Source organism: Lepisma saccharinum, chromosome 3 (genome assembly GCF_977018435.1).
Source record: "Lepisma saccharinum chromosome 3, izLepSacc3.1, whole genome shotgun sequence".
Lineage (NCBI taxonomy): Eukaryota > Metazoa > Arthropoda > Insecta > Zygentoma > Lepismatidae > Lepisma > Lepisma saccharinum.
The window spans coordinates 50,205,401-50,217,862 of NC_139231.1; the positions used below are offsets into that span (position 1 = coordinate 50,205,401).

The 12,462-nt window shown below is 38.4% G+C and overlaps 1 protein-coding gene across 1 annotated transcript in view; it reads left to right on the forward strand.

Annotated features, from left to right (window-relative positions):
• Positions 1 to 12,462, forward strand: part of LOC145985018 (uncharacterized) — a 61,522-nt gene that overhangs the window by 843 nt on the left and 48,217 nt on the right. Inside the window, exon 2 of the mRNA XM_083118518.1 lies at positions 6,623 to 6,773. Coding sequence (XP_082974644.1) covers positions 6,727 to 6,773 — 47 coding nt within the window. The 5' untranslated portion in view covers positions 6,623 to 6,726. The remainder of the gene's footprint in view (positions 1 to 6,622; positions 6,774 to 12,462) is intronic.

The window sequence follows — 12,462 nt, forward strand, 5'->3', positions numbered from 1 at the left end:
CTCAATTTTTACACTCCATTTCAGCACCGTAGCTATATAGATATTTCGTCGCCCTAGGCAGGATTATAGTTTGCCGTCCGCACCCCACCGACATTTTATGTACGTCATTCGATATTTTCTTCTTATGCCATGGTTTGTGATATATTTACATCCTACAAATGTTGAAATGAGGAAACAAAGAAAAACTTGTTAAAAATAATATAGGTTATATTTAAAGATTCGTAGTTTTAATTTCTGATTTTAAAAACCGTTTTGTAAAAACGTACTATCACTAGTACTTTGGGAAACCGAAAATTCCAGTAGTGCGTTATCAGAAATATTTGTGCGAAGTGTAAATTTCTCCGTCGCATATTGTGGCTTTTTTAATGGCGCCCTAGCCTTCAGCCCAGCCTACTCCTCGTTTTTTTTTTTATGGCGCCCTAGCCTTCAGCCCAGCCTACTCCTCATTTTTTTTCATGGAGCCCTAGGCTTCAGCCATATTACTACTTCTCGCTACGAGCCTGCTCCATTTTCAATCTGAAACATTTTGTTGTTGTTGTTCTTATTATTGAAATTGAAACTTTTTGGGTACGTCACTACTTAGATTATGTGCACCCATCACATGGGACAAAGCCCCTTACCTTTTCGAAAACCAATAAGACTCTCTGGGGACTGTAGTCCCCATACCTTTAATAAAGCTGAGGCTGTAATGGGGACTTCAGCACACGTAAGGACAATCGCAGGACAACACACAACCCCACACACAGAGCTAATGGTCCAGGCACGACTTGTTATTTTACGTCGCATTCTTTCTGATTTAGGCTAATAGCGACGATGAGGACGAGTGATGATTAAGTGAAATTGACGATGTGACAGTCGCAAAGAACATTCATGCCCAGGTTGGGACTCGAACCCAGGAACTTTGGGACGAGATCGAGACTCGGCCACCGATTCAATGGAATGCTAATTAATTGAACATTATTTCGGTTATCCACTGCAAAAGTAGCAATAAGTTTTTATTTTTTTGTAATTGAATGGAAAGTAGCAATTTTCACGGGGGGAGGGGTCGAACCACCATGTTGCCACCAACTAACTCTGTTGTTTAGTTTTAAAATATATAATAATGCAGTTTCCGGAGCGTGCAAGTGGAAGAGTGTGACGTTTGAGTTTCCTTGAGAACGGTCACGCCATGGACTCCCACACATAACTACAATATTACTACACCAGTTATATATCAGAAGCGATTTTACAATGTCTTTAACTCCGGACCTCCGTACATATTAAACTTGACCTGCTTTGTACTATTGTACACAGTATGAAAAAGTAATGTAAAAAAAGGAAGAAATGTAGACATTATGAGTGTGCTCAAGAGAGAGCGGAAAGTGAAATCTCTCCTTTTCCATTTTAGTGAAAAGAGTTCATAATGCGGAGTAAAACAACAAAAAAACTAACATCGTCACGGTATATGGGATCAGCGATATCGCCGAGGCGATTTTTTCTATGTTGTGATTCTTCATCAAATATCTGTGATCTAGGGATCTCTTTAACAAGCGATCCCCAAAATCTACCACAAAAGCCGAATTTGTGGTAATTTTGGCACAATTTCTTTACAACGATCTTACACACTCAGATGGAAAATTGGATAAGCCCTTGCTGTGGTATCTTGTTAAGTTTATGCTTAATTCAATTTAAATATGTGTTTGACACCCAATATTAATCTTCACATCTACGTACGTACAATCAGGGACGGCGACAGGGGTGGGCACGGGTGGGCGCTTGCCCACCCAAGAATTCCTGTGCCCACCCGATTGCCCACCCAATCAAATTCAATAAGTACATATACTTGGGGATATAGGAATGATTCAATAAATAAGTGTATTCTGGTGTTCATAACATGTACATTTTACTTGTGAATATTATCTATGCTAGAAATGTTCACATATTACCATCCCAAATAAAGCCAATTTTGTCATTAGAAAGTGAAAGTAATTACTAGAGCTATTGAAACAAAAACTGTGATCAAATGAATACTTCCATGATTAAAAGCAGCTAGTAGGCTTAGGAGACTCAAAATTATGCAGGGTATGATGTTGAGTTGAGTTGGTGTTTTAAGTCCACTTTATGCACAGTAAGGCTAATCGGGACTGGACCTACAGTTTAAAGTGGGATCCGAACCACTTGTGCCTCCACCGGGTATCGAACCCGGGACCCCTTCATTACAAGGCTGCGACGCTACCACTGCGCCATCGGGGAGGCCCACAGGGTATGATCAAGATTAAATGAGAATTTAGGGTAAACTTGAGGACTGCAGCTCCGGGCCTTCACTGGGAAAGACTACTTTGAAAAGTACCACATAATGAAAAAATTAGGTACTTCGGACGTGGTAAAAATATAATAACACACCACACCATTTAACTTGGCGAGGAGTTATAACTGAAACTGTGTAGAGGGGATTGGAGTGAGGTCTTGGTGCTGTAAGCTCCTTCCTCCACATACGTATATAAATCCCAGCCTGAGTATGGTTAAAATAATCTCCAAATAAGCAAATAGAAACATCATCTTAGCGTTACTTCTCCTGAAACACAATAAATTATTTCAACTTTTTAGTTATTATTTATTTTATTTATTTATTTATATTAACGCCTTGTTTTAAATGGCGGAGTTAAGGCCGTACAAAGCCTTTTCTTCCACTCAACCATACATATAAAATTATACATTATTATATTAAACACAAAGTACATTAAGTCATTTCACATTATTAGAATAATTTAATCAAGAAGACGTAGATGGACAGGCCATGTGACACGAATGGAAGAGGAAAGAATAGTTTACAGGATTTTTGTTGGGAAACCTAATGGTAAGATACCAGTAGGAAGGCCAAGACGAAGATGGAGGGATAACGTTGAGATGGACCTAAAATAAATCGGTAAGGATAGGAAAGATTGGATTGATCTTGCCCCGGATAGGAACAGATGGAAGGCTTATGTTTGTGCAGCCATAAACCTTCGGGTTTCAGTATGCTAGATAGCATAGTATAGTTTTAATTAGCTCTGCATTGAAATTCCAGAACTATCCTTGTTTTCTTTCATTACAATTTTTATATACCTGTCATCTTCAAATATCAATATGGTATGCGAAATATCAACTTTATATTCGTTCTACTAATAAGAAGGAATCACAATTATCCCTACAATACCGAAGTGAATAAACCAGTTATGCATGGAAAGAGCTACAGAATTATTCAATTGCTAATGACTGACTTATCATATTTAGAACTCCCCTTTCGACACACAAATTTTTCCACACGAATCAGCCGAAAATGTCGACAGAATCTGTAGATGCAGCTGAAGTAAAGAAAAAACAACAACTTATGTCACGAAGTATCCAGAAGACGATTTTGTATGTTTTTAAGCCCATTAGCTCAGATGGGCTAATCGGGACTAAACCTACAATTTCACGTGTAGTCCGAACCAGTATGCATTGTGCTTCCACCAGAAGAGGGGGGGAGTCCAACACATGGCCTCTTCATTATAATGAGACAGCGTTGTGTCATTGGGGAAAAAATATACAGAAAGAACTTGCACCAAACATGTAATTTTATCACCACAGAAGATGCGTCCATTTTAAAAGGGTGATTGCCTGAGACAAATTGAGACTTTCGGAAAACAACGTCATTGTTCACGGAATTAGCTGCCTTGATCCACTAATGAAACGCTGTGCAATTGAAACTACATCCTCAACTTTCTAAGAGGTACAAGCTAATGAAACTCCATTTTTGGAAGAGTATGTCGTGGTTGATTTGATTTATTTTATGTCATTTTTCTGCTAGTTTTGATAATGACGACGATAAGGTTCAATTGTGATTAGATTAAAGTAACGAAGGGGCGAAAACAAACACACACTGACACGCAAAATACAAACCCTAATAAATTATTACGTTAATAGTGGTTCCAGGCGCCAGGGACTCGTTTCCATGAAAGAATAAATTTTCCAGGGTATGCTGCACAGGTTGACATTCTAGTGTATTCGTATTGGTCACGCCATACAACCCAAGTCATCTATAAAAAATAGATGAATTATTGCTGGTACGTTGATCAACTTCGATGAATTCCTTGTCCTAAATCATTTTGTTGCCTCAAAAAATATGTTCGTGTTACCAAACATGTATTGCTTCTCCCGCATTAGTAACATGAGAGTTCAGAAAATGAATAGAACTTAGCTAATAATCTCTTCAATTCTGAACAGATTTTTCAATCTTACTTGTTTATTACATATGAGTGATATTTTTGTCAGAATAGCCTTTCATCAGCCTAGGAATACTTCATGGACAATGAACAAAGAATTGGTTTTCCGCGTGTGTTTTAAATCATTCCTAATAAGACGTTCAGTTAATCCAAACATGCAGTGGCGGCGATTAGGAGGAGCGGGAAGTGGGGAATGCAGTTCCCCCGCCACATTTTGCCACTTTTTGCACCCGCACTATGGACTCTTTATGCTAAGCCTTTTCTACCAAGAGAACGTATGTTGTCCTTGCCCCTCAAATGTTGGCACCCAATCGCGGCTACTACAAACATTCAGATAGATTTCTCAGTTGTACGTACAAACCTTCTAAGCTAAGAAAAGTGATTCCCAAAGGAGTAAGAAAACTCTTTCAGTCAAAAACTCATACAATGAAAATACTATCCTCATGAACATGTCTTCAATTACGAGAAACTTCACGATTGTCTACCATCTCACTTTCTATGACTGTCCCTCCGGCTCCCGTGGCGGAGTGGTTAGCACATCGCGCTACGACACCAGGGGTCCTAGGTTCGAATCCTGGCCTGGGCATGGATGTTTGTGAGTGAGTGTCCATTCAGCAATTTCATCACGTCATCACTCATTCCCATCTTCGCAAATTAGCCAAAAGTGAAACAAAAAGCGAAGTAAAAACCAATCATATCAATCTATCACTGTCGCCGAATACATAAAATCAAGTATGTGCCTCGTATTTACAACACAAGCTTATACCTAATTCACATTTATTTCACTGTATTAACATGCATGAAAGAATGTGATTAGAATGTATGGCTGAGGTATGGCTGCGCATGGGTAAACACTTCCTTGAAATGATTGTGTCCATCAGAGACAAAGCGAAAGGAAATGGAACAAGATGCGAGAAGAGATTAGAAAAGATAAAGAGGAAAACAAGAAAAGGAAAGGGAAAAGAAGTAAGAGGAGAATCGGGAGTGTAAGAAAGAGGGGGATACATACGTCTTACATACACCTATATACCAGTGGCGTCTCGTCCCTTGGGGCTTCCGGGGCTTAGCCCCTAAAGAAAAACGGACGTATTCACGTAATTATCAATCACCATAACGCATAACTATCACACAGTCTTTTAAAAGGCGATTTTTACCCACGTAAATTCATCCTCTGTTGCAATGGATACGACAGCGCTCCTAGCGGCATTGATGCCAATTATCGTTTTCCGCGCCTAGACCCACCTACGCTACAGTGAAGGTCAAATGCTAGCAGAGAGAGGAGGGAAGAGTGTAATGGATTTGAGTGCTGATTCGGGGCTACTTCTGTTGCGTCGCGTTCGATCTCGCATGTTGTTCTGTAGTGTTTTGGTGGCTTTCATCCGCTATGTTTGAGTGAGTTTGGCAGGGTTGATGTTCGAACACAAATTGATGAAGGAGATAGACTTACAAGACACAATGAATTTGTCCGGAAAAATAGGCATATATTAAATAGAATTATCGATTGCTTAAAATTCTGTGGTCGACATGAACTTGCTCTACGAGGACATAATGAAAGAGAACAATCTTTAAACAGAGGCATCTTCCCAGATTTATTATCCCTTCATAGAAGAGGAAAAACTAAAGAGGTAACTTCGTGTTCTTTATTGTAGTGAAGAGTTGAAAAACATAAACTCTATCAGTAGATTGCATTCATTTTTTATTTAAAATTATTTAGAGGGTACCTTTTCAGAAACAGTAAAAATGACAAACATAGTTTTAATAACTCCAGTGGCAACAGCTGAATCTGAACGATGTTTCAGCACATTGAAGCGTATTAAAACCTGCTTAAGAAATGCAATGGGACAAGACAGACCAAATGCCTTGGCACTTGCTTACAATAGAGATAGAATACATTTCAAACATAGAGGGCTTCAATGAAAAAGTAATAACAAAATTTGCTGAGCAGAAGAACAGGAGTCAACGTTCGTAGAAAGGTATGTTTCACAACAATACCTGTTTCTTTTGTAATCATGTGAATTGTCATTATTCTTTTAAAAAAATAAGTCCAGTTTTGTAGTTTAGAAGAAGATAAATACCCGTTTTTTTGTAATTCATGTAATTTGTCATTACATTTTAAATTCTTTCAAAAAAGTAAGTCCAGTTTTGTAGTCTAGAAGAAGAAAAATACCTATTTTTTGTAATTCATGTGAATTGTCATTATATTTTAAATTCTTTAAAAAAAATAAGCCCCGGCCAAATTTGAGGCCAGGAGACGCCACTGCTATATACTACAGTATATATGGTCTTACATTTATACTGCCCACCCTAATCTATCAATATGGCGCTTCTGCCCACCCAGTCGAAAATTTCTGGCGCCGTCCCTGCGTACAATTAAAAAAATGCATTACTTTTTCTTTCAGACTGTCTTCTGGCTGAGGCACAGTTTCTATGAGGGTGATCCTTACCCCTCAAGTTTTTCATTAGAAGTTTTTGGGCTGTATGTGGCTTTGTTTTGAAAGCAACAATGCGACACCGTCCTCCATTGTTAGATGGGAACTCGATAAACCATTGGTAAGTAGTTTCTTTCAATCATTTCTTTGACATTTTAAAACTCACCATGTGCGCATTTAGCCAGTGTGGTATTTGTAGGGGGGATGGGGGAATTTCCCCCCTCTGGACACTTGTGTCCCCTTCTCTGCTTGATAAATTTTATCCCTGGGGGGGGGAATGATATTTTGGGGGAAACAATAAATTATTGGCAATTTACTTACTTTTTCCAACTTCGCCATTCAATTGCAACATATTCTGTCAGACAACTGGAAGCACTAATATGCAGCGCTGCTCCATTCCTGGTACTGTCAAGCAAGTGGCCAGGGTTGAAGACCACCTCCCCTCTTCCCTTTCTTTGTCCACGAAGTATGGCAGGAAAATGCCACCACAATCAATGTGAAAGTTACAAATCAGTTGTCACGTGACTCGAACTTGTCACCACAGAACGTCTGTATATGTATGAGTGAAACAACAGTGCACGAAGATAGCCTACATGGAATTTTTGACGTGAGCGCGATAGCCCATTACGAAGTCATTTTTTATAGAATTTGTGTGCTCTTTTTTAGAACAATGAACTAGATTCTTTGTGAAGCTAGAATGTTAGTGGAAAAAGTTAGCATTACGAGTTCCAGACTCTGCAATATCAGGAATCTGCCTTCAAAATAAACGAAATCTGGTGGCGGTGGCGGTGAAGGGACGTACTAAAACGCTGAACTGCTGATGCCATAAGAAAATGCTGACCGCGTGCAGAAAATGCTGAACGATGGGAAAAACTGCAAGAATCAGGTAGAAAATGGGGAAAATGACAAACCAGTTATCAGTGTTGCAACCCCCCCCCCCACAAAAAATTTATGTATTACAGGCAGAAATCATTTAAAGGCTAAAACGCTTTACAGAAAGTTAAACGGTGGAAAATACACGAATTTGATTCAACCGAACGCAATTAAATACACTAATTTGGATCTATTGAAGCGCTTCAGAATCTGTTGAAACGTCTAAATGATCGTATTTGAATCTGTTGAACGGACGTAGAATCTGCTGAACCGTCTAAATAATAGTATTCATATCTGGTGAACGGACTTAGAATCTGCAGGACCGTCTAAATAATCATATTTGAATAAGCTGAACGAGCAAAAAATCTGCTGTACCGTCTAAATGATCGTATTTGAATCTGCTGGACAGGTTTAGAATCTGCTGAACCTTCAAAGTAATCGTATTTGGATATGCTGAACGGGCTTAGAATCTGCTGGATCGTCTAGATAATCGTATCTCAATCTGCCGAACGGGCTTAGAATCTGCTGAACCTTCTAAATAATCGTATTAGAATCTGCTGAACGAGCCTAGAATCTGCTGAACCGTCTAAATAATCGTATCTGAATTTGGGACGGGCTTAAAATCTAAAGAACCATCGAAATAATCGTATTTAAATCTGCTAAACGGGCTTGGCATCTGCTGAACGGTTTAAATAATCGTATTTGAATCTGCTGAAAGAGCGCAGAATCTGCTGAACCGTCTAAATATCCTAGAGCAGAATCCCTAGAAGCATCCCTCATCAAAATCTTTCATCATAATCCTCCCCCCCCCAAATAGTTTGGATGAATAAGTAATAATTGATTTTTATTTGAGTGCAATACAATGTTAAACTGTCCATATATTTTTAATAGTTGAGTTTTCGAAATAACGGAAAGCTAGCACATTGATTCGTTAAATGTAATAAGTTAAATTATATAAATATTCATTTAAACAGTGTTTGTGAATGGAAAATAACTTTTATGAGATTTATAGAACCCACAATTTGAGCATTTAACAGAAATTTTTACACAACTGAAGATAGATAATTCAACCTGGGTAAACGAAATAACATGCTGCAGCCGTGTGACCGATTCAATTATTGTTTCACGAGACATTACGGAACCTAAGCTAGAAATTCCTAAGCTAATGGCGAGAATTTAATACGGTTCCTCCTTCAAAGAACTCGTCCCCTGTGCTTGGGTTAAATATAATTATTTTAGTAATCCATAGCAATAATTACGTGGATTCTATCTTCACTGCAAATGTCACTTGTTAAAGTAAAACTGCCCTGCGATCAGATGTTAGAAATACGAAGGAATTTTATATCATCCAAATGATGCACCTGCTTTAAATTAAATAGAATACCAACACTATAAGCATCATATTTCAAGAAGCGATGTTATATATAACATAACATATAAGCTATAGTATAAAACTTTGGTAAAATGCGAAACACACATTTTCGTGACACAAAATTGCGAGCGAAGCGAGTAAGAAAATTTTTACATCCATTTCTTTGCAGACTTTAAAGAATATTTATTTAATGGAATGTCAATACTTTCTTATGACCCCGCGATATTTACTCTTTTCCAGTTTCTCTTTTTATACGTTCGGCGCCAAAAAACGTGTGGATACCATATCGCTAAATATAATCCCCTAAATATAATAATCGAACTCTCCTCCGCTACAGAAATCCATTGACAATCTAAGATTTAACACTTTATCAAGAGCTTCATATCTCCCCCCTTAAATTTAATACTCAATCCTCCCACCAAAATTTCCGTGCCAATTTTAAACTTACTGTTTATGTTGAAGATTGGATGTTGCCTCCTCCAAAACAAATAATTCTCAGTCACCAGAATTTTCGCAACAGTCTAGACAATAGTAATATACAAGAATTGGATACCCCTCAATTTAAAGCTCAATCCCCCCTAACTAAAATACCCTGTATAATCAAAGACTTAACACTGAAATTCAAGAGTTGGATATTGCCCCCCCCCCCCATGTTTAATTCTCAATCACCCCCCAGAATCCACGTGTCAATATCTAATTGTTGGATATTTCCTTCCACTCCCCTCCCGATAATAACTACATATTACCCTTTACATTTCCCTTGGAGTTGGAGGTCTACAAATTGTTACTAGCAGCAATGGTAACATGGGTCCAATGCTATATTGTTCACGTCAGATTTTCATGAACCCCCCGCCCGCAAATTTGGTGGACGTAATGGGCGTCCACAAACCCACCTGTGAGCACCCCTGCCCCTAAGTACTTTATTTTGTTCATCTAATGGATTAAATTTAGTGCATGTAAGGTGTAACATTTTTAGATATATTTTAGAAAAATATATTCCACGGTCCAGGAGATTCAGATGTGGTTCAGCATATTCATACTAGTGCATTTTATATGGCTAAGCACATCAAATCTCGCTTCAGCATATTCAAAAGCGTATATTTTAAACTGCTAAGTATATTATATAGGACTCAGCAGATAAAATACATGATTTACAAGAATAGCAGATCAGAATTCTTGTATCTAATAAAGATAAGTAGATTCCATGCCCGTTCAGCAGATTCAAATACGTCTATTTACATGTTTCAACATATTTTAAGGTTGTTCAGAAGATTCAAATACGATTATTTACGTTTCAGCAGATTCTAAGCCCGTTCAGCAGATTCAAACACGTTTATTTACACAGTTCAGCAGATTAATCTCATTCAGCAGATTCAATTTAATTATTTACACGGTCAGCTGATTCTAACCCTGTTCAACAGATTCAAATAGGATTATTTAGATGGTTCAGCAAATTCTAAGGTCATTCAGCAGATTCAGATACCTTTATTTACACTGCTCAGCTGATTCTAAGCTAGTTCAGCAGACCGAAATGTGTGTATTTGCATGATGCAGCATATTCTAAGCTCGTTCCGAAAAGTCAAGTTCGATTTTTTAGACGGTTCAGCAAATTCGAAGTCCGTTCAGCAGATTCAAATACGATTATTTAGACGGTTCAGCAGATTCTAAGCCGGTTCAGCAGATTCAAATACGATTATTTAGACGGTTCAGGAGATTCAAATACGATTATTTAGATGTTTCAGCAGATTCTTCGCCCGTTCAGCAGATTCAAATACGCATATTTAGATGGTTCAGCAGATACTGTGTTCGATCAGTAATTTCAAATACGATTATTTAGATGGTTCAGCAGTTTCTGAGCCCGTTCAGCAGATTCAAATACGATTATTTAGACGGTTCAGCTGATTCAAATACGATCATTTAGACGGTTCAGCTGATTCTAAGCCCGTTCAGCAGATTCAAATACGATTATTTAGACTGTTCAGCAGATTCTAAGCCCGTTCAGCAAATTGGAATACGATTATTTAGACGGTTCAGGAAATTCTAAGCCCGTTCAGCAGATTCAAATACGATCATTTAGACGGTTCAGCAGTACATAAATGTTTCGTGGGGCTTGCAACACTGATAACCGGTTTGTCATTTTCATCAGTTTCTACCTGATTCTTGTAGTTTTTCCTCGTTCAGCATTTTTTCCACGCGGTCAGCATTTTCTTATGGCAGTCAGCTCAGCAGTTCAGCGCAGTGTTGCCAGGTCTACTGATTTCGCAGGAGATTTCCTGATTTTCAGCACGATCTACTGATCTCCTGACAAATTTCAGGAAAATGTGGAAATCTCCTGATTTTTTGCTTCCTTAAATATTTATAATGAACAAATATTTTAAAAATCGAAAGTTGATTTAAAATTTACATATTCAGCTGATGGAATGCAAAGACCCGTGAATATTCCGCAGAGAGAGAGAGAGAGAAGGGTGGGGAGGAGGGTCATACCGGGAAAGACAAGCGGCTTCTTGAACCCTTTGTGCATTGGGAACTCCAAGGCGGGTGTCCTAACTTTCCCCATTGAGGTTTTTGTCAAAGGGGAGAAAACTGGTAACAACAAAATACCAATGTTGCCACCCACACATACGAACAAGTATTCAGTGTTATGGTAGTGTTTATTGCAAATGCTAGATACAGGTTCAGGTTTTTAACTCTGATAAAAAAAAGGGAGTCCACGTTATGAATGCAGCCAAAGGTTATTGTTACAAAAGCTCTTTGTAAACTGTCGATTGATTGATTTGGTTTATTTTACTTCGCATTTCTACCACTTTTGGCTAATCGCGAAGACGAGGATGAGTGATGATACGATGACATTGATGTAGGGACAACCATGCCCTGGCCGAGATTCGATCCCGAGACGGGATCCCTGATGTCATAGCTCTGTGCTAACCACTCAGCCACGGAGGTCGGCTTAGTAGACTGCTGTTGCAGACTTATACGTCGCAGTTTTATTTTTCCTTAATCATCTCTTAACTTAGAAATAATAGTTCATGTTTTCATAGCGTTGTTTCTTTAAGCTATTTCTGAGGGTAATTACTACTACAATTGCTCTTATGTCCCTTTATACTCAATCAATACTGTGACGGTAGAAGAAAAAATCTGCGACTTATCTGATACTGGGCCCCGGGTTCGAATCCCGGACTGGGACTGGGATATTTCGGGGGTTCAGGCATGATAGCAAGTATGCTTTGAATGTGTTGTTAAAATAAGTGTGGTTTTTCTTATATCCTGTAACTTTGGCTAGTTTTAAAGAAAAGCAATCTACGGTGTTATCAGGTAGAATATTTAAAAAATATATCCCCGAATGCGTAGTGGCTGAAGCTCTAGTCTTAGTTAATACAAAAATCACGAAATGTTTCCATAAACTTTTAAACGCCAAGTACGTAAATCCACGCACAGTCACTACTTATTTTAGAATATTTGTGAGAGATGAACAGAAAATCGATGTCGCATTTTTTCCAGTAATGTCACTTCTTTTTGCAATGTGTAGGGGCAGTGCCGGTGATTAGGGGGGGGGCAATCCATGCAC